The sequence below is a fragment of the Bufo bufo genome, chromosome 6 (genome assembly GCF_905171765.1).
Source record: "Bufo bufo chromosome 6, aBufBuf1.1, whole genome shotgun sequence".
Classification (NCBI taxonomy): domain Eukaryota; kingdom Metazoa; phylum Chordata; class Amphibia; order Anura; family Bufonidae; genus Bufo; species Bufo bufo.
Window position 1 is genome coordinate 4,660,442 of NC_053394.1, and position 23,692 is coordinate 4,684,133.

Sequence of the window (23,692 nt, forward strand, 5' to 3'; positions counted from 1 at the left end):
CTATTTCCTCAGAAAGGCGCCAATTTTTCCCGCCTTTTCGGGATGAAGATGACGCAGCAGCTATTTCAGCAGCCTCAGCGGCCATCTTTGGGTATAAACGCTGTCTATTCACTGACAGCAAGCAGGATGATGAAAAGTCCATAAAACCACACTCCAATGTGGCGATTTTCTTCCTCTTGATAGCGCAACACTGCACAGCGCTTTTTAGAGGTTTTAGGAACACTTTTGGTATGATTTTCAGTCCACAAAGTCCACTTTAAATAAACAGGCAATTTGTCACTTTGGTCACAGGGCAACTGTATAAGGCACAAAGTTCACGCTTCTTGCACTAGAAAGCGTGCGTATCCTGTTCGTGACGCCAAAAGAGAGGTGCAGCGTACTCAAGTTGTGTTTAATAGTGTTCCTGGGTGTTGTAGTGCAATAGACACTAACCTGAGACGGCTGACTCTCTGCAAGGGCAGGTGATGATGAGAAATGTTCGTGACGCCAGTGCCAATTAAACGGTGGCACGCCGTTTGCTGATAGCAGGAATAACTGAGGAACCACGTGATGTTAAAACAGAACTCCAACTTTAGTAGTGTTCATATAGAGACATTAACGGAAACGCAGTTCCTTTGCATACAGTTGATTTTTCAATACAGTCGATGCAGGCAATACAGATTAAGCAAGGCAACTTCAGAGTGTGAAACACAGGACTTGCAGTACAGGAGCTTGCACTCTATTCCTGACTGATCCTGGGACATAGAAAATCTTCTCCAAGGCCCAATACCTTAACTCTGGCGTATATCCTTGGTTTTCTCTTTATAAAGTACCTCCTCTGTTATCTTGAGTACTTCTTGCTTTCTTGAGCTTTGCCTCTGTCTCCCTCTCAGCTTCCTCAGCCTCTAGAAGCTTCTGCACTGATCTCTTTAACAGTGGTCTTCCTGCTTCTGCATATATGAATTCAGGAGGGGAACCTTCTCCTAGGATTTGGAACCCGGTTACAGGGACTGCAATACCCTCTCCTGGTCCGCAGGCTTCAGGCCTGGACTTGTCTCTGACATAGTCTAAGCTCCAGCTTCAGACTACAGGCTGCAGCTTTAGACAGACACTTAGACTAGACTGCCTTTCCCTTCCCTGACTGGGCCTTATATAAACTAGGGCTCCCTAGCTCCCTCTAGTGACTAAGAGCTGGAATGACACCCCTAGCAGGCCTGTACATGCAAGTTTCACAGTAACAGGGAAATACATAGCATTACATTACATGACATTTTATAAAACTGACATATACCAACTTCCCCATAATTAAGGAGGGACGACAGCACACCAAGTGACCCTTTTGTAGTGACGGGTATTACAGTCCCCGTACACTACACATGCAAGGGAGACACCCACAACAAACATACATTAACCCATAACACAAAGGTTACAACCCACATAACATCCTCTCGTCTGCCTGTGATATAATCATGGTACACCCTGGTTAACATAATCATCTCAGGCAGGACAATACACAATGTCCTCTGTCCTGGAGTCAACCGAGTTGTAATTCAATTATCTCTCAGGACAGAGGGCAATCGCCAATACACACAGATAGACAATGGAACAGACATCACCACTCAACCTATACAATGTCCCACCCTTTACAATACACATAGACATGTAACATATCCCAACCTGGCACAAATTAGACCAGGGTTCAAAAGTTAGTGAAAGTCTTTTAAGCAGGGAGTGGAAAACATGCGAACCACCATAGAAGGGCATCCTTTACAATGGCCCCCCTTTTTCTTCCCTGATCCGGCAGACACGGTTAGACCTTTCCTGGTCTAGTATGGGCTGCCGATGCTTCAGGCTCAGTCAGATAATAAGTCAGTTTGCCTTGAAAGCCCAACCGCGTTGCCGTTTTGCTTGCCAGGGCGGTAATGGATGGTGAAATCATACATAGGGTTGGAGGGCCAGGCTCCACCGTAATAAAGGAGCATTGTCTCCAGAGACCCGGTTGAGCCAGACCAAGAGGTTGTGGTCAGTCATGACACTGAAGGCACGGCCATACAGATGGGGGGTGAGTTTTTTGAGGGCCCAAACCAGCGCCAGGCACTCTTTCTCAATGGCCGCATAACTGACTTCTCTTGGCAGCAATTTCCGACTCAGGTAGATCACCGGGTGCTCCCCTCCATCCTCACCGACCTGGCTTAATACTGCCCCCAGTACAAACCTTGAGGCATCTGTGTGAACCATAAACCTTTTGTTAGGATCTAGGGCAGCCAACACAGGAGCATTAATTAGAGCATTTTTCAAAGCTTGGAAAGCCACCTCACACTCCGCGGACCACAGGATTTGTCGGGGTAGTTTCTTTTGTGTGAGGTCAGTCAGGGGTTTGGCTAGGGTGCTGTAGTCGGGTACGAAACGTCGGTAGTAGCCGGCTGTCCCCAGGAAGGCCATGACTTGTGTCTTGGTACGGGGAGTGGGCCAATTAGCAACTGCCTCTATTTTAGCCGGTTCCGGTCGTTGCTTACCGCAACCTACTCGATGGCCCAAGTATTGTACCTCTGACACTTGTCTGGCTTCAAGGTTAAACCGGCCCCCTAATCCTATCCAATACTTCCCCTACATGTTCTAAGTGTGCCTCCCAGGTATCGCTATGGATGGCGATATCATCCAGGTAGGCACATGCATAATCCTGGAGACCCTCTAATAAGCGATCCACCATCCGCTGGAATGTGGCCGGGGCGTTCTTCATCCCGAACGGCATAACCCGGAATTGGTATAAGCTGAACGGGGTGATGAAAGCGGATTTAGGGCTCGCATCCTCAGCGAGAGGAATCTGCCAGTACCCTTTGCACAGATCGATCGTGGTCAGATACCTCCCCGTGGATATGCGGTCCAGTAATTCATCCATCCGAGGCATGGGATAAGCGTCTGTGACCGTCTTGTCATTGAGTCGCCTGTAGTCTACACAGAAGCGGGTTGTACCATCCCGCTTCGGTACTAGAACTACAGGGGAGGCCCAAGGACTTTCTGAGTGCTCTATTACCCCTAGCCGGAGCATTTCTTCTATTTCTTTCCGCATCCCATCTCTGACCGCTTCAGGGATGCGGTAAGGGGGTTGCCTTAGTGGCGTCTGCCCTGGAGTTTCCACTTTGTGGACAGTCAGTGGGGTGTACCCGGGTTCTTGGGAGAATGTGGCCCTTTTGGACTCGAGTAAGCGGACTGCCTGAGCTTTCTCCTGGGGTGCTAGTTGTTCCCCTAACTGGACTAACTCCATTGTTCTTGTTTCTCGGGTACCCCCTAACATGTCTGGTAATGGTAGTGCCTCTGTGTCCTCATCGGCAGGGGCGCAGATGGCAGTTACCTCTTCCGTTCTTTCCTGATATGCTTTGAGCATGTTGATTTGAAACGTCTGTTTCACCTCCTCATTCTCACAGCTAGCTACCGTATAAGTTGTATCACATACCTGTCCTATAACCTTATAAGGTCCCTGCCAGGCAGCCTGAAGCTTGTCAGTACAGACGGGTCTCAGTACCATCACCTTCTGTCCTACTTGAAAGCTTCGGTACCTGGCCTTCCTGTCATATTTTCTGGCGCCGTTGGGCCGCCCGGAGGTTGTTCTGGACAGCCTGAGTCAACTCCTCCATGCGGTCCCGCAGCTCCAACACATATGGTACAATCGGGGTCCCTTCTATTTCTGTGTGACCTTCCCAGTGATCCTTAATGAGATCTAGTGGCCCCCTCACCCGCCTCCCGTATAATAGTTCAAAGGGTGAAAACCCGGTGGATTCCTGCGGCACCTCCCGGTAGGCGAACAGTAAGTGCGGCAGGAATCGCTCCCAGTCCCTATAGGCTCCTATGAACGCTTTCAACATCTGTTTCAACGTTCCGTTGAAATGCTCACAGAGCCCATTGGTCTGGGGGTGGTACGGGGAGCTGGTTATCGAGTTAACCCCACACAACTTCCATAGTTGTTGGGTGACCTCGGCAGTGAACTGTGTGCCCTGATCTGATAGAATCTCTTTGGGAAATCCCACTCGAGAGAATATCTTGACCAGGGCATCCACCACTGTCTCGGCCTGAATATTTGGGAGGGCTACGGCCTCCGGATAACGGGTGGCGTAGTCTACTACGGTAAGTATATAGCGCTTACCGGAGTGACTAGGCTTCTCTAGGGGTCCTACAATGTCCACTGCAACCCTCGCAAAGGGCTCCTCTATTATAGGAAGGGGAATCAGTTTAGCCTTCGGGTGATCCCCTCCCCGTTGGCATACTTCACAGGTTTGACAGTACGCCCGGACGTCGTCAGATACCCCAGGCCAAAAGAAGTTCTGGGTTATCCGGTGTAACGTCTTGCGTCTTCCTAAATGTCCAGCTAACTGGACATCATGCGCTACTCGCAATAGCTCTTGCCGGTATTTGCTCGGTATTACCATCTGGCGCTTTTGCTGTGGCCCGGGTGCATTGACCCGAGTCTCAATAAAACGATACAAGCGACCTTCCTCCCATACTAGCTGCTCTTTTTCTAACCCCCCATGCCCTCCCTTAGCTTTTTCCCTGCAATGGCTGAGGGTGGGAGCTTTTTCCCTGTAATGGCTGAGGGTGGGACCCCCCCACACACTTCCTTCCCAAAATCCTCTGGAGTATCCCAGGGAAGGGGGCTACAGTCAAGGGTATAGTCAGTTGGCTTACCTGGGTGTCGGTTGGTTGTGGGTGGCTCTCGGTAGCACGACTTTGGGCTCGTGTTGTCACGGCTTGTACTTCTTGCGGAGAAGTGGCTGCAAAAGCGGAAGTCAAAGGGCCAATATCATTGCCCAACACTACCTCAGCGGGCAACTCTTTCATTACCCCAACCTGTACGTTGCCTGCTCCGGCACCCCAGTCCAGATGTACCTGAGCGGTAGGAATCCGGTACACTGCCCCCCCCTGCCACTCGCACAGCAATCGATTTCCCTGGTCTCTCTTTGTTGTCAATGAGGTGCCTTTGTACCAGGGTTATGGTAGCGCCACTGTCTCGTAGTCCGCGGGCAGTTTTCCCATTAATCATCACCAGCTGACAATGATGTTTGCGGTTGTCAGTGATGGTGGATTGAACACTAAGGGCTTCATACAAGTTACCCAGGGGTTCTTCCCGGCTTAATTCTTTGGCATCCCACACAGAGGGTACTTGGTAATCCACGCAATGAACGGCCGCCTGGGGTTGAGGGAAACCGGGTCGGGTCCAGCTGGTTCAGGGGGACTCCAATGGACAGTTGTTCCGAATATGCCCCACTTGGCGACACCGATGACAAGTGATGTTGCTGTTGGGTGGCCGGGAATAGCGAGGTGTAGCTGTCACCGGCCTGCTGGGCTGTTGGTACCTGGGGGCCGCTGATGCTGTGGGTACTGTGGGACGTGGAGGTTGGGTTCTTGGAGTAGGTGCTGTAGTTCTCCGAGTATCTGCATACTCGTCTGCCAATTTGGCAGCCTCTGGTAGGGAAAGGGGCTTGCGGTCTCTTACCCACTCTTTCACCTCTGCTTGGATGTGGTCGTAGAACTGCTCCAGTAGTACCAACTGCAGGACGTCATCCAGGGTTGTAGCTTGGTAGCTGGTGATCCAATGGGTAGCTTATTGTTGCAGGCGACAGGCCCATTCTGCATAAGAGTCCTTTTCCAGCTTCCGTAAATCCCTGAATTTTCGCCGGTATGCCTCTGGAGTTATTGCATACCGGGCGAGGAGGGCTTCCTTAACCCGGGCATAGCTATGAACATCCTCCCAGGGTACCGCTCGGAAGGCATCTGCTGCTTCCCTGCAAGTATGGAAATCCAGTCTTCTGCTGGTACTCGATGTAGGATACACTGGCGCTCAAAGTCTGCCAGGTACCCATCAATTTCACAGTCCTTTTCATCAAATGCTTTAAATGCACTGAAGGGAACCTTTCTGGAGTCCGCAGTGCTGCTGGTTCCGCTCGGGGAACTTACGGCTGCTTGCTGTGTCTCTGCCAGTTTTAACTGTAGCTCCAGCTGTGCTTTCTGTGTATTTTCTTCTGCTAGGATTTTCATCACCTACATGATGATCTCCAGCGTTGGGTTCGGTCCAAACCATGCCAGTCTCTCTCGCATCTCCCGGTTCATGTGAGATTCAGTTTCCCGAACCATCGGTATATCCATCTTCCGAACGGCCGGTATTTCGGTTTCCTGACCGATTGTTACTGCTTCAGCCAAGGTGCCTCGGTCTAGCTCCATCAATTCGGCTATAATGATCCGCTTAGCCTTGCAGCCTGCACTTTTCCTACAAACTTCCAATAGTTCCTTTAATGTGCTGCGCTTGAGCTGTGTGTACCAGCTTTCAATTCACTGTACACCCGTTTCCTTTGGATTCTTCGTTTAGGGAGAAAAAGGAAAATCCCGCTGCTGCCAACCAGTTGTGACGGTATCTCTGTGTCTCACCGCCTTGTAATTCCTTAGTTTCAATTAGTTGAAGAATCCCCCATTCGCCAAAAAAGAAATCGCTGGTAGCGCTGAATAATTCCACATATGAGCCAAAGCTGGATACTGGAACAAGATTTTACTGGAAGCTCCTCACATTCAAAAATACAATTTCTTTTATCCCCTGCTCCCATGCAAGGGAGACACCCACAACAAACATACATTAACCCATAGCACAAAGGTTACAACCCACATAACATCCTCTCATCTGCCTGGGGTATAATCATGGTACAATGGTTAACATAATCATCACAGGCAGGACCATACACAATGTCCTCTGTCCTGGAGTCAACCGAGTTGTAATTCAATTATCTCTCAGGACAGAGGGCAATTGCCAATACACACAGATAGACAATGGAACAGACATCACTACTCAACTTATACAATGTCCCACCCTTTACAATACACAGACATGTAACATATCCCAACCTGGCACGAATTAGACCAGGGTTCAAAAGTTAGTGAAAGTCTTTTAAGCAGGGAGTGGAAAACATGCGAACCACCATAGAAGGGCATCCTTTACAACTTTTTTTTATCTGCAAGGTACTGTGCCACCCGATATGAGTGGTGGGCAGTGGGCACAGTACAGTCTGTGGGCCTGACACTCACTGGCAGGCAACTGCATTTATATTACAGAGAAAAAAATTTATGACTTTTTTATCTGCAAGGTGCTGTGCCACCCGATATTAGTGGTGTGCACACAGTACAGTCTGTGGGCCTGTGGCCTCTCACACACTGGCAGGCAACTGCAATATATACAGTACAGACCAAAAGTTTGGACACACCTTCTCATTCAAAGAGTTTTCTTTATTTTCATGACTATGAAAATTGTAGATTCACACTGAAGGCATCAAAACTATGAATTAACACATGTGGAATTATATACATAACAAACAAGTGTGAAACAACTGAAAATTTGTCATATTCTAGGTTCTTCAAAGTAGCCACCTTTTGCTTTGATTACTGCTTTGCACACTCTTGGCATTCTCTTGATGAGCTTCAAGAGGTAGTCCCCTGAAATGGTTTTCACTTACCAGGTGTGCCCTGTCAGGTTTAATAAGTGGGATTTCTTGCCTTATAAATGGGGTTGGGACCATCAGTTGCGTTGAGGAGAAGTCAGGTGGATACACAGCTGATAGTCCTACTGAATAGACTGTTAGAATTTGTATTATGGCAAGAAAAAAGCAGCTAAGTAAAGAAAAACGAGTGGCCATCATTACTTTAAGAAATGAAGGTCAGTCAGTCAGCCGAAAAATTGGGAAAACTTTGAAAGTAAGGGCTATTTGACCATGAAGGAGAGTGATGGGGTGCTGCGCCAGATGACCTGGCCTCCACAGTCACTGGACCTGAACCCAATCGAGATGGTTTGGGGTGAGCTGGACCCCAGAGTGAAGGCAAAAGGGCCAACAAGTGCTAAGCATCTCTGGGAACTCCTTCAAGACTGTTGGAAGACCATTTCAGGGGACGACCTCTTGAAGCTCATCAAGAGAATGCCGAGAGTGTGCAAAACAGTAATCAAAGCAAAAGGTGGCTACTTTGAAGAACCTAGAATATGACATATTTTCAGTTGTTTCACACTTGTTTGTTATGTATATAATTCCACATGTGTTAATTCATAGTTTTGATGCCTTCATAGTCATGAAAATAAAGAAAACTCTTTGAATGAGAAGGTGTGTCCAAACTTTTGGTCTGTACTGTATATTAAAAAAAATAAAATAAAAGAAGACTGATGTACCAGCCCTAAAAAGGGCTTTTTGGGGTGCTGTCAGGACGCTGTCCTTACAGCAGATGAGTCTTTGAGGACTGGAGTGGACACAGAACACTGACCTAGCTAAGGGCTCTTTCACACCTGCGTTATTGTCTTCCGGCATAGAGTTCCGTCGTCGGGGCTCTATGCCGGAAGAATCCTGATCAGGATTATCCTAATGCATTCTGAATGGAGAGTAATCCGTTCAGGATGCATCAGGATGTCTTCAGTTCCGGTACGGAACGTTTGTTGGCCGGAGAAAATACCGCAGCATGCTGCGCTTTTTGCTCCGGCCAAAAATCCGGAACACTTGCCGCAAGGCCGGATCCGGAATTAATGCCCATTGGAAGGCATTGATCCGGATCCGGCCTTAAGCTAAACGTCGTTTCGGCGCATTGCCGGAGCCGACATTTAGCTTTTTCAGAGTGGTTACCATGGCTGCCGGGACGCTAAAGTCCTGACAGCCATGGTAAGTGTAGCGGGGAGCGGGGGAGCAGTATACTTACCGTCCGTGCGGCTCCCCGGGCGCTCCAGAGTGACGTCAGGGCGCCCCAAGCGCATGGATCACGTGATCACATGGATCACGTCATCCATGCGCATGGGGCGCTCTGACGTCATTCTGGAGCGCCCCGGGAGCCGCACGGACTGTAAGTATACCTCTCCCCCGCTCCCCGCTCCTACTATGGCAACCAGGACTTTAATAGCGTCCTGGGTGCCATAGTAACACTGAAAGCATTTGGAAGACGGTTCCGTCTTCAAATGCTTTCAGAACACTTGCGTTTTTCCGGATCCGGCAGGCACCTCCGGCAACGGAAGTGCATGCCGGATCCCAACAACGCAAGTGTGAAAGAGGCCTAACGAGTTCCCTATTAATTCAGCAGCAGCAGCAGCAGCACTCTCCCTGCTCTCACTTTCACTGCAGCTTCAGAATGGAAACATAGAAACAGAATGTGTCGGCAGATAAGAACCATTTGGCCCATCTAGTCTGCCCAATATACTGAATACTATGGATAGCCCCCGACCCTATCTTATATGAAGGATGGCCTTATGCCTATCCCATGCATGCTTAAACTCCTCCACTGTATTTGCAGCTACCACTTCTGCAGGAAGGCTATTCCATGCATCCACTACTCTCTCAGTAAAGTAATACTTCCTGATATTACTTTTAAACCTTTGCCCCTCTAATTTAACACTATGTCCTCTTGTAGCAGTTTTTCTTCTTGTAAATCTTCTCTCCTCTTTTCCCTTGTTGATTCCCTTTATGTATTTAGCAGTTTCTCTCATCTCCCCTCTGTCTCGTCTTTCTTCCAAGCTATACATGTTAAGGTCCTTTAACCTTTCCTGGTAAGTTTTATCCTGCAATCCATGGACCAGTTTAGTAGCTCTTCTCTGAACTCTCTACAAAGTATCGATATCCTTCTGGAGATATGGTCTCCAGTACTGAGCATAATACTCCAGATGAGGTCTCACTAGTGCTCTGTAGAGCGGCATGAGCACCTCCCTCTGTCTACTGGTAATGCCTCTCTCTATACACCCCAGCATTCTGCTAGCATCTCCTGCTGCTCTATGACATGGTCTGCCTACCTTTAAGTCTTCTGTAATAATGACCCCTAAATCCCTTTCCTCAGATACTGAGGTTAGGACTGTATCACTGATTGTATATTCTGCTCTTGGGTTTTTACGCCCCAGGTGCATTATCTTGCACTTATCAACATTACATTTTAGTTGCCAGATTTTTGACCATTCCTCTAGTTTTCCTAAATCCTTTTCCATTCGGTGTATCCCTCCAGGAACATCAACCCTGTTACAAATCTTTGTGTCATCAGCAAAAAGACACACCTTACCATAGAGGCCTTCTGCAATTTCGCTGATAAAGATATTAAACAATATAGGTCCCAGAACAGATCCCTGAGGTACCCCACTGGTAACAAGACCATGGTCTGAATATACTCCATGGACTACAACCCTCTGTTGCCTGTCCCTCAGCCACTGCCTAATCCATTCAACAATATGGGAGTCCAAGTCCAAAGACTGCAATTTATTGATAAGTCTTCTATGTGGGACAGTGTCAAAAGCCTTACTAAAGTCTAGATAAGCGATGTCTACTGCACCTCCTCCATCTATTATTTTAGTCACCCAATCAAAAAAATCTATAACATTAGTTTGACATGATCTCCCTGAAGTAAACCCATGCTGTTTTTCATCTTTCAATCCATGGGAATGAATCTAAGATGGATGCTGTCCTTGCTTTTTGATAGGAGGTGGGAGGGTCTGGGAGGGAGGGTCTGCTGCTGATTGGCTGGAATGTGTCTGCTGACTGTGAGGTACAGGGCCAAAGTTTGCTCAATGATGACGTATAGGGGGCGGACCGAACATCGCATATGTTCGCCTGCCGCGGCGAACGCGAACAAGCAATGTTTGCCGGGAACTGTTCGCCGGTGAATAGTTTGGGACATCTCTAAATAACACAGGGCCCTTTAAGGTGTTGCAACTCATGTACCATCTGAGGAATGCCAGAGTGGTGTAATGTCTCTGTGTAGTAGTAAGTATAGTGTAAGTATAGTGGTACGGCTGGACTACTGGATCCTGGCTCACTTAAATGAGTGTGTTGCTAGTAGGAGTAATTGAGGGTTTTGGTAGCAATAATTGAGATCCAGACTTGGAATATAATTCAAAATTGTCTTTACTCTGATGCAGCAGTAATCCATATGAGGTACAGCAATAGTCTTTGGTCCCAGCAGGTATTGGCAATGTATGGCAGGAATCTGTCTTCTGCTTCTATCATATGCCTGGAGAATATGGCAGGAATTACTATCTTCTGCTCTATCTTCTGCTGTGCATGGGACTGACTTGCTGAGGAGGATTTTGGCTTCTCCTGGTCTCTGGATGGTACTCACAGTTAGCTCAAAGGGTATGGTTCTTCCTGGAGTTCTGTGGGTGGCTGCTTGCTTTCTACCAGCTGAGGCTGAAGGCTCAGACTGGGAATGGTGATCTTTTGTCTCAGCCGAGACACAATCCTGGTTTGGGATCCCTAGAACTGGGAGCTCCTACCAGCACAGCCGGGGTGGCTGGCACACTAGCATTAACTTCCTTTCCTCCCCATGAGGCAGGACATGGGCGAGCCCACTCTGCTCAAAGAGGGGGGAGTTAAACTGGAATAAACTATTCCAGTCTAGATATGCTAAACTGTTACTAAGGCCCTGCTGACACATTGTTGCCACCTGCTGGTGTACATGAAATTTACAGCAAAGTACATTCAAACAAGGCTTTCAATGCACATTTGTGAGGAATATTAAATAAAATCACATTAGATGACAATAACAGGTATAGTAGGTGTAGCAGCACTAGAGGGTATACTGGCCTTATATGTGGTGGTGCATGCGGTGTTAGACGCCAATCCGTAGCGTCCCTCCAAGTAGGCAACCATAAAACAGTAGAACTGCAGCCCTCTCTTGTCTCTATAAATCCTTTATTCTATCAAATTCATGCGACGTTTCGACCTAAGTGGTCTTTTTCAAGCAACTGACAACAGATCATTACCAGGCTTAAATATCCTCCTTCTAGGAGGGGCTACCACATATGTCATCACAAATCAAAAACAATCTTAAAACAGCACAGGGTAAGGCATCCTTCAAAAATCAGCAAATCAGCACTTACTTTGGTACACCTGGTGGAGTACTGGTGGGGATATATGGCTATCAAATTCCAGGCGTCATGTCAGTGTTCCCTTAACTCCTGTGTGTATGCGCAGGCGTGCTGTGGCTAGATAAGCGGAATGCTATTGGAATTATTTTCCTTTATGCACATTGTCTAGGTAGAATATAGGTATCAGCAAGCATACATACACCAATCCCTCGAGACAGTCTATTAGTGTTACTGACCATTTCTAAATACATATAAAAACGGAGAATACAAATGTGATAGCACTCTACATCCAGCACTCTGCCCTGCCTCCATGCTGGATGAGGCATTGGTGTACATTTTGGCCAAAGCGTAATAAGCCACTCACCACGTCAAGGTCGTCTCTATGGAGTGGTCCCTAACACTAGTTTCTACCTGTTCATGGGCCATGACAGCCACACAAAGTCCAGGGAATGCAGGTCAGCGTGCACACCAAGCACACTCTTCTTTTAACCCCGTCCGGTGCCATTACAGCTTTCATCGGATCCAGGGATGCAAGTACCAACATGCACGCTGAGCCCACCATATACTTTTCCTGGAGCCAAATGGCTACTGGTAGGTTCTATATAAGCAGACTCAGTTTTATACTGACTTTAAAACCAGCCTCCAGGACAGATTGACTGGTCAGGTGTGCATGACTCAAAGGAGATCGCCACGCCTCCAAAAAATATTCCAAAGAAAAAATGTGGGGGATTGAGTCAGCACAACCTGTATGTAGGTGCACATCACTATGGCAAAATACATATACAAACGGAAAATACAAATGTGATCGCACTCTACATCCAGCATTCTGCCCTCCATGCTGGATGAGGCATTGGTGTACATTTTGGCCAAAGCGTAATAAGCCACTCACCACGTCAAGGTCGCCTCTATGGAGTGGTCCCTAACACTAGTTCCTACCTGTTTATGGGCCATGACAGCCACACAAAGTCCAGGGAATGCAGGTACAGCATGCACGCCAAGCACACTCTGCTTTTAACCCCGTCCGGTGCCATTACAGCTTTCATCGGATCCAGGGATGCAAGTACCAACATGCACGCTGAGCCCACCATATACTTCTCCTGGAGCCAAATGGCTACTGGTAGGTTCTATATAAGCAGACTCAGTTTTATACTGACTTTAAAACCAGCCTCCAGGACAGATTGACTGGTCAGGTGTGCATGACTCAAAGGAGATCGCCACGCCTCCGATACATACGTATACGTATATGTATTTTGCCATAGTGATGTGCACCTATATACAGGTTGTGCTGACTCAATTCCCCAAATTTTTTCTTTGTAGTATATATTGGAGGCGTGGCGATCTCCTTTGAGTCATGCACACCTGACCAGTCAATCTGTCCTGGAGGCTGGTTTTAAAGTCAGTATAAAACTGAGTCTGCTTACATAGAACCTACCAGTGGCCATTTGGCTCCAGGAGAAGTATATGGTGGGCTCAGCGTGCATGTTGGTACTTGCATCCCTGGATCCGATGAAAGCTGTAATGGCACCGGACAGGGTTAAAAGCAGAGTGTGCTTGGCTTGCATGCTGACCTGCATTCCCTGGACTTTGTGTGGCTGTCATGGCCCATGAACAGGTAGGAACTAGTGTTAGGGACCACTCAATAGAGGCGACCTTGACGTGGTGAGTGGCTTATTACGCTTTGGCCAAAATGTACACCAATGCCTCATCCAGCATGGAGGGCAGAATGCTGGATGCAGAGTGCGATCACATTTGTATTCTCCGTTTGTATATGTATTTCGCCATAGTGATGTGCACCTACATACAGGTTGTGCTGACTCAATTCCCCAAATCATTTCTAAATACATTTTTAAGTATTGTGTGATCTCACTCTAGCAGAGGGGTTTTGGGCTGGTGTGAATGGTAACCCCTTGAGGGAGTGAGGGACCCAGTGATGGGTCTTCTGCCCCCCCTCCTTGGTTAGATGTACATGATAAATCGCCTCCTCCTACAAATTTGATGGGGTTGGCGTTTACCACATGCAATGGCGGTCGCATTGAATTAAGGGGTTTCCTCCCATTTCCCCGGTTGGACCCCGTCACACTGCGACCTTAAGCGTTGAATGGTTCAGGACTATGGGGTAGCCACATATCACAGTGTGATTCTACCACTGTCCGTGTACATGTCTATTTGCCTATCTCCTTACTTTAGTGATACACACATATATTATCATCAGAGTTTTCTCCATTAACTTGTTAGACTGTCAGCGAGGGATTTATTGTAATGGTATAACATTTGCACTTTGATGGTATCTACTTCTGCGATCTGACAAAGTTTAATAAGATTGTTGAGACAGACCATTGTTAATGCTCCAAACTATACATTATTATGCAATGCTCCCTACTTAGTGCCCTAAAGATAAGGCTGAATTACTGAGATGCCGATCATTGTCCTAGCTGACAGTACATTTGTACGCCTGCGCAAGCTCCCTAACAAGCGCTTGTGCAACAGGACTATGGACAGCAGTGAACAGGTGCGCCTGCGTGACTCTTTGACCTGGTGCGCCTGCGCACATCAAATGCACTTATGCACAAGCGCAGGTTCCGTTTAGACACGCCGGCAAACTGGGAACCAGGGGACGCCGTTATACAAAGTCTTTTGGCGCGCATCTAGCCACAGCACGCCTGCGCATACACACAGGAGTTAAGGGAACACTGACATGACGCCTGGAATTTGATAGCCATATATCCCCACCAGTACTCCACCAGGTGTACCAAAGTAAGTGCTGATTTGCTAATTTTTGAAGGATGCCTTACCCTATGCTGTTTTAAGATTGTTTTTGATTTGTGATGACATATGTGGTAGCCCCTCCTAGAAAGAGGATATTTAAGCCTGGTAATGATCTGTTGTCAGTTGCTTGAAAAAGACCACTCAGGTCAAAACGTCGCATGAATTTGATGGAATAAAGGATTTATAGAGACAAGAGAGGGCTGCAGTTCTACTGTTTTATGGTTGCCTTCATTAGATGACAAGGCACATGTTACCAACAAATAGTAGCGGGGAAAAAGAGTTTAGTAACATAACGCTGGGATGTTACAGCAGCAGCATGAAGAAATCACAGAATGGCACAATGACAGAGTGTGGAGAAGACTTATCAATAAACTGCAGTCATTGAGCATGGACTCCCATATTGTTGAGTGGATTAGGCAGTGGCTGAGTGACAGACAACAGAGGGTGGTAGTCAATGGAGAACATTCAAAACAAGGTAATGTTACCAGTGGGGTTCCACAGGGATCTGTACTGGGACCGATTTTGTTTAATATCTTCATAAGTGATATTGCAAAAGGCCTCGATAGTAAGGTTTGTCTTTTTGCTGATGACACAAAGATATGTAACAGGGTTGATGTTCCTGGAGGGAAACGCCAAATGGAAAAGGATTTAGGAAAACTAGAAGAATGGTCAGAACTCTGGCAACTGAAATTTAATGTGGATAAGTGCAAGATAATGCACCTGGGGCGTAAAAACCCAAGGGCAGAATATAGAATATTTGACACAGTCCTGACCTCAGTATCTGAGGAAAGGGATTTAGGAGTAATTATTTCAGAAGACTTAAAGGTGGGAAGACAATGTAATAGAGCAGCACGAAATGCCAGCAGAATGCTTGGATGTATAGGGAGAGGTATAAGCAGTAGAAAGAGTGAAGTGCTTATGCCGCTGTACAGAACACTGGTGAGACCTCACTTGGAGTATTGTGCGCAGTACTGGAGGCCATATCTCCAGAAGGATATAGATACTCTAGAGAGAGTTCAGAGAAGAGCTACTAAACTAGTACATGGATTGCAGGATAAAACTTACCAGGAAAGGTTAAAGGACCTTAACATGTATAGCTTGGAAGAAAGAAGAGACAGAGGGGATATGATAGAAACTTTTAAATACATAAAGGGAATCAACTCGGTAAAGGAAGAGAGCATATTTAAAAGAAGAAAAACTACCACAAGAGGACACAGTTTTAAATTAGAGGGGCAAAGGTTTAAAAGTAATATAAGGAAGTATTACTTTACTGAGAGAGTAGTGGATGCATGGAATAGCCTTCCTGCAGAAGTGGTAGCTGCAAATACAGTGAAGGAGTTTAAGCATGCATGGGATAGGCATAAGGCCATCCTTCATATAAGATAGGGCCGGGGGCTATCCATAGTATTCAGTATATTGGGCAGACTAGATGGGCCAAATGGTTCTTATCTGCCGACACATTCTATGTTTCTATGTTTCTATGGTGGCAACATCAAGAGGCCATAGAGTGGCACAATGACAGAGTCTGGAGGTGGCGGCAGCATGAGGCCACAAAGTGGCAAGGTGAAAGTGTGGAGGTGGCAGCAGCATGAGGAGACCACAGAGTGGCACAATGACAGAGTCTGGAGGTGGTGGCAGCATCAGGAGGCCACAGAGTGGCAAGGTGACATAGTGTGGAGGTGGCAGCAGCATGAGGAGACCACAGAGTGGCACAATGACAGAGTCTGGAGGTGGCGGCAGCATCAGGAGGCCGCAGAGTGGCACAATCACAGAGTGTGGAGATGACAGCAGCATGAGGAGACCACAGAGTGGCACAATGACAGAGTCTGGAGGTGGCGGCAGCATCAGGAGGCCGCAGAGTGGCACAATCACAGAGTCTGGAGGTGGCGGCAGCATCAGGAGGCCGCAGAGTGGCACTATGACAGAGTCTGGAGGTGGCGGCAGCATCAGGAGGCCACAGAGTGGCAAGTTGACATACTTTGGAGGTGGGTGGCAATATCAGTACCCACTGAAGATGGTGGGTAAAAGAAGGAGCACTTGGTATCAGATGTGTAGCATCAGGAGGGCGACAGCATCAGAATAGTAGCTGAGGCAGGTAGCCAGAAGAAACCGCTCTTTTGTCAAAATGTTGGTGTGGCACCATGGATGATCTAATCTGATGCATCGGGCATTGGTGGGTTGAAATCCTGGCTGATCCACGCCTGATTCAGCTTGACAAATGTTAGTCTCTCCACATTTTGGATGGACAGGCGAGTTATTCTTGGGGTCCCCTCTCCACTAAACACCTGCTCTAATGCCACACTACTGGCCGGGCAGGACAGCTTTTCCAGGTCAAACTCTGCCAGTTGCGGCCACAAATCCAGTTTGGCTGCCCAGTAGTCCAGCGGATCTTCAATGTGGAGTGGCAGGGTGCTGTCCAAGTATGTCACCACCTGCTGGTTCAGGCCCTGCTCCAGGTTTAGTTGCTGCTGCTGGTGAGTAGTTTCTTCACGAGGCGGGTGAAGAAAGCTGCTTAGCATTGACTCTAGACTCAAGTTGCTGCTGATGGAGCTGGTACTGCTCCTACCCCCCCCCCCCCCCACTCTTCCACAGCAGCCATGGCAGAGGAACGTGACCGCAGAGCCTCCCTTTGTCAGACCTGCTAGAGGATGGACGATGGCGCAGATAGGCAGCGGCCAACTGACTTCATAGGATATCTCTGTTTGTCCTCCCTCTCAGCAGGTGTAAAAAGTCCGCCATTTTGGACTGGTAGCGAGATGGAGAGCCAGAAGTCATCCCTCTGCTGAATTGTGACAATTCAGCTGTCACTATGCAAGCAAGTGAGCAGGCATCAGGCCAGGATTTTAGGATGTCTTGCAGATGGGTGGAAAACTTCAGGAACCACTTGACAACCAGATTGAACACATGTGCCATTCAGAGCACATGTGCAGCGTACTCAAGTTAGGTGTAGAAATGTTCCTGGGTGTTGTAGTGCAATAGACACTAACCTGAGACGGCTGACTCTCTGCAAGGGCAGGTGATGATGATAAATGTTCGTGACGCCAGTGCCAATTAAACGGTGGCACGCCGTTTGCTGATAGCAGGAATAACTGAGGAACCACGTGATGTTAAAGCAGAACTCAAACTTTAGTAGTCATCATATAGGGACATTAATGGAAGCGCAGTTCCTTTGCAGACAGTTGATTTTCAATACAGTTGATGCAGGCAATATATGTATAGCAAGGTGACTTCAGAGTGTTAAACACAGGACTTGCAGTACAGGCAGCTTGCACTCTATTCCTGACTGATCCTGGAACATATAAACTCTTCTCCAAGGCCCAATGCCCTAGCTCTGGTGTATATCCTTGGTTTTATCTTTATCAAGTACCTCCTCTGTTGTCTTGAGTACCTCTTGCTTTTCTGAGCTTTGCCTCTGTCTCTCTCTCAGCTTCCTCCAGTCTCTAGAAACTTCTGAACTCCTTCCTAGGCTAGGCCCTGCCTATTTATACTGCACTGCGAGCTCCCTCTGCTGACTGGAACAGGGATCACCTGCAACAGGCCTAACTGGCTTAAAGGGAAATACACATAAAACCTAGCAGTGTCGGGTAACCTACCCGTATGCTGCACATGGCTCAGCTTTCCTTGATGCAGCACCGACACCATGTTCTTCCCATTGTCGGTCACCATGGTTCCGATTTTGAGTTGTCGCGGAGGAAGCCAGGATTTGATTTCTTGATCAAGGACGCGGAGCAGTTCCTCTCCTGTGTGACTCCGTTCACCCAGGCAAACGAGGTGCAGAACAGCGTGACACCGCCATGCCCTGCACATGTGGTATGCTGGAGGAGCACTGTGATTTGTCCCTGCAGTGGAGGCTGAGGACACGGTGGAGGGTGAGGAGGCAGAGGCAGACATTGTCGCAGGACCAACGGCATGAGAACGTGGAGGCGGAAGCGGCGTCACCTTGCCAAGTTGCTGGTGTGGCTGTGCAGGAACCACATTCACCCAGTGGGCCGTAAAGGACATGTATTGTCCCTGCCTGTAGTTACAGCTCCACACGTCGGCGCTGCCGTGCACTTTTGCAGACACCGACAGGCTCAAGGACTGGCCCACCTTCTACATGTGTGGGCAGGGCTGGTACTGCCTTTTTGGCAAAGAAATGACGGCTTGGGACTCTCCACCTCGGCTCGGCACAAGCCATCATTTCTCTGAAAGGTGCAGAGTCCACCACTTTGAAAGGGAGGGACTGCAGCACCAGCAACTTGGACAGGAGCACGTTCAGCTTCTGCGCCTTTGGATGAGTGCACGCATACTGCTGCCTCTTGGCAATCGCTTCGGTGATTGATTGCTGACGGAATAACTGACGAGGAGGAGGAGGCGGAGGAGCATCAGGACCATTAGATGATGGGAAGGACAGACAGCTCCCTTCGGCTGAGGTGGTAGAGCCTTGACTGCCTGAAACCGGGTGCATGCCAGTGGGTGTTGCAGCGGTTGCTGCGGCAGGCTGGACCACCACATCGGAGCCACGGTTCTCCCAGGCCACTTTATGGTGACGCTGCATATGTTGATGCAGGGCCATGGTGCCAACATTGTCACTCTGGCCACGCTTCACCTTCTGCCCACAGATTCTACATATGGCCATGTATACCTCCTACAGAGGCTTAACAAGAAACTGCCACAACCTTGAGTAGGTTATTTTACCCCCAACACTGTGCACTGACTGACTTCTACCGCCGCTGCTTCCGTGAATCCATGCACCGCTACTTTTCGGGCAGGTAGGCTCCTGCGAAGCAGGTGGTCTACCCCGGGCACGTTTGGCTCCCGACCTCCGACTGCTGACACCCTGCTGACTCCCGGCCAGGCTAGCGACTTGCTGGCTCTGCCGATGCCTCATGGGCAAGCTGCCCCCCTCTTCTCCCGATGATGAAGCCCCTAATTCACCCGGCTCCTAAGTGTGATCAGCTACATCATCATCACGAGTACTGTCTGCACGTCAATGATGTCCTCCTCAACCGTCTCTAGGTCAGGAGCCTGACCGCTCACAACACCAGCTCCCACGCCACTCTCCTCATCACTACTTGCCAGCCTACCAGAGGAAGCGGCGGATGCCTCCTCCAGATCTTGGCTGGCCAGTAGCTGCCGACTGTCCTCTAGTAGCTCCTCCTCGCTGAAAAGTGGAGCCGAGCCTACGGCATACAGTATAATACTTCTCGGGGACTGAGGGAACTGAGAATGACAGGGGAAGGTTCAAGACAGGTGGGGGCACAGAGCCTGCTCCCGGGCCATGCCAACTAAGCGTTGTGTCAGATGAACCCACCGACTCTTGGCTGGGGGTGTCTGATGTCAGTTGGGATGAAGTGGATGACCGAGTTAACCAATCAAGAACCGCTGGGTTGTTGGGCAAGACACGACCACTAGATGACACCAGGAGCTCAGGCCCCTCTCTGCGACTCCTGCTGCCACGGCCCCTTACTCTGCTGAGACCTGTGCCTGCGCCAGAAATATTTAGGCCTCTGCCACTCCCCTGTGCAGGGCCTGACACTTCTCTGTCTGACATACTGTTAGATAAAAAAAATAAAGGAAATTAACACAATGGCGAATACTTTTTTGGTGCCACTAATACACGCAAAAAAGGGCTTTCGAACATTTAGCTGCACCACAGAATGGCAAATATATTTTTGGATTGCCACTAATACACTGCAAAAATGGCTTTAAAATAGAGACCAGTACCTCTGAATGGCAAATATATTTTTTCTTTTTACGGTAATACACTCCACAAAAGGCTTTAAAACATATAGAGTAACTGCACCGCTGATCGGCAAATAAATTTAGATTTTGCCACTAATACATGGCAAAAATGGCTTTAAAACAGATAACTGCACCGCTGAACAGCAAATATATTTTACTTTTGCCACTAATACACGCCACAAAAGGGCTGTAATTTTCGCACTTCACCACACAACGGCTAATAAGCCCTTTTTTGCCTCTAATACACGCCAAAAAATACTTTAGAACAACTGCACCGCACAAGGGCAAATAAGACGTAGAAATATTCCCTTGTAATAACCCCTGTTAATGGCGGTATCACACAGCACTTGCACTTAATAACAAGAACGGTTTGCTGGAATTACAGAGCTGTATAATGGCAATTTGGATCCGCAGTCAGTGCAGCAAGGTGTAACAGGATTGTTCCTATTCCCCAGGCTGTAACCTCCCCGACTGAACCCTGTTCTACAGAAATGCTGTGGGATGATTCCTTCCTATCCTTTCCCTGCAGCTTGAATAATCTTTCCCTGAACTTGTAAATCGTTTTTTTCAGGACAATGAAGTCTTCCCTCGCACTGTCCCTAGCGCCCGCTGACGTCTCTCTCTGCACTAAGTGCACTGGAGAATGGCAGAATCCAAGATGGCTGCCGCTATTTATAGGGCTGTGACATCACAGGGCTGGCTGGCTGCTGATAGGCTGCCTGCATGGCATTATGGGTGATCCCGCCTTCCCAGAGTTCCTTGCTCCATGTCCTAACACGTGCAGCAGCCATTTTAGAAAAAATGTGATTCGTTACCACGAAGCGTGAGGAAATTCGGCTTCGGTGCGAATCAAATTTTTCCTGAAATTCGGATCGAATTTCCACTTTGTCAGCTTCGATTCGCTCATCTCTAATGACCACACATGGGGTGTTTCTGAAAACTGTAGAATCAGGGTAATACATATTGAAGTTTGTTTGGCTGTTAACCCTCTCTGCCTGTCAGGAAAAAATGGATTCAAATGTGAAAGCTGCAAACAAAGTGACATTTAGAAATTTGGCCTCCACGTTTGTAAAATCGGTTTTGAATAACGTGAGAAGAGTAGTTTCCAAACTGATAACTATTTTCTGAGGTGTCTCTCTCCGCCTTAAAAAGAGACAGACTCAAATTTAGAAAATAGCACATTTTATATAAATCTTGGATTTTTTATAAATAAAGGTAAAACATATCAACTAAATTTAGCTTTAACATAAAGCACATTGTGTCCAGAGAAACCAATCTCAGAACGGCTCGGATCAGTAAAAGCGCTCCAGAGTTATTTCCACATAAAGTGACACGTGTCGGATTTGACAAAATAAGCTCTGCCTGGAAGGCGAAAAATGTCCTGAAGGGGTTAATAAACTGCCCAGCTTATTATTATAGACTGGTTCACGCGGCTGCGATGACCGCCAGTATCCTCCTTTCCCAGGGACCGCACAATCAGTCATCTTGTAGTGTCAGCCACTGTGTGAGCAGGTAATACTTGGATGTGTCCATATGGTGGGCACACAAAATATATTTTACTGGTGGGTCCTAGACAGCCCAGTCCAACACTGGGCACGGGGCCGGTTCTTGTCGTGTTCTGTGTGACGTCTGATTCTCATTTTTTACATTAATCTTGGGTGAGCCCCTTTAAGTAATGCTGGACTGCAAACCACATAAGGGCTCAGGCACATGAACGTATTTATTTTCTGTGTCCTTTTTGCAGCCCATATGCGGAACCATTCACTTCAATGAGGCCGCAAAAAAACGCAAATGACCCGAGTGCATTCCGTGTCCGTATATCCGCATGGCTGTTCCGCAAAAAAAATAGAACATGTCCTATTATTGTCCACATTACGGACAAGGATAGGCCTGTTCTATTAGGGGCCGTTCACATCTGCAAAATGCGAAGCGCACACGGTAATAGTCTCTGCTGGGTGTAACTGGAGGATGAGCGTCAGTGGTTAGATTGCTGCACTGTGTGAACAGTGACCTCACAGGATATATAACGCGCCTCTTTTCTTTCCGGTGAAGGGAAGATGGTTTGCCGCGATGACATTGGATGCGCCAGTAACGACTATCCGTACTGGTCAAATACCAGGCTGATCTCCATCTTTCCACAATCTCCAGAACAGATTAACACTCGGTTCCTCATGTTCACGAAGAAAAACACCAAGGAATATCAGGTGAGCACAACCCACTCTTAAAATACTCTGTGCCATAATGAACACCTTAAAAGTCTTGCTGTGAAGGTTGCACTCTTATCCCCATCGTCCTCTCTAGTTCATTCTCTCATTATCCTGACCTTACCCTCCTACTCATCCTCCCATCATCCTTCTCATCACCTCATCATCCTTCACCCATCCACATTCCATCTTTCTCCTCATCCAACACAATCTCAACTCATCTCCATATAGTCCAGGGGTCATTAGTCCTAATACTCCAGGGGTCATTAGTCCCATAGTCCAGGGGTCATTAGTCCCATAGTCCAGGGGTCATTAGTCCCATAGTCCAGGGGTCATTAGTCCCATAGTCCAGGGGTCATTAGTCCCTATAGTACAGGGGTCATTAGTCCCTATAGTACAGGGGTCATTAGTCCTTATACTCCAGGGGTCATTAGTCCCATAGTCCAGGGGTCATTAGTCCCATAGTCCAGGGGTCATTAGTCCCATAGTCCAGGGGTCATTAGTCCCTATAGTACAGGGGTCATTAGTCCTTATACTCCAGGGGTCATTAGTCCCATAGTCCAGGGGTCATTAGTCCCTATAGAACAGGGATCATTAGTCCCTATAGTACAGGGGTCATTAGTCCCTATAGTACAGGAGTCATTAGTCCCTATAGTACAGGGATCATTAGTCCCTATAGTACAGGGATCATTAGTCCCTATAGTACAGAGGTAATTTGTCCCTATAGTACAGGGATCATTAGTCCCTATAATACAGGGATCATTAGTCCCTATAGTACAGGTGTCATTAGTCCCTATAGTACAGGAGTCATTAGTCCCTATAGTACAGGGATCATTAGTCTCTATAGTACAGAGGTCATTTGTCCCTATAGTACAGGGATAATTAGTCCCTATAGTACAGGGATCATTAGTCCCTATAGTACAGGGATCATTAGTCCCTATAGTACAGGGATCATTAGTCCCTATACTGGAGGGGTCAATAGTAGAGTTGTTCGAGCACCAAAGTGCTCGAGAGTTCGGGTGCTCGGGTCGAATACCTCGGGATGCTTGGGTGTTCTACCGAGCACCCTAGTATAATAGAAGTCAATGGGAAAACCCGAGCATTAAATCAGGCACCCCCTACTCTGATGAGGGGAGGGCGTCTGGTTCATAGGAAAAGGTCAGAAATTGAT

The 23,692-nt window shown here is 47.8% G+C and overlaps 1 protein-coding gene across 1 annotated transcript in view; it reads left to right on the forward strand.

The window, feature by feature from the left end:
- The window catches only part of LOC121005149 (pancreatic lipase-related protein 2-like), a 247,085-nt gene that overhangs the window by 24,029 nt on the left and 199,364 nt on the right, over positions 1-23,692 (forward strand). Inside the window, exon 3 of the mRNA XM_040437715.1 lies at positions 22,370-22,521. Coding sequence (XP_040293649.1) covers positions 22,370-22,521 — 152 coding nt within the window. The remainder of the gene's footprint in view (positions 1-22,369; positions 22,522-23,692) is intronic.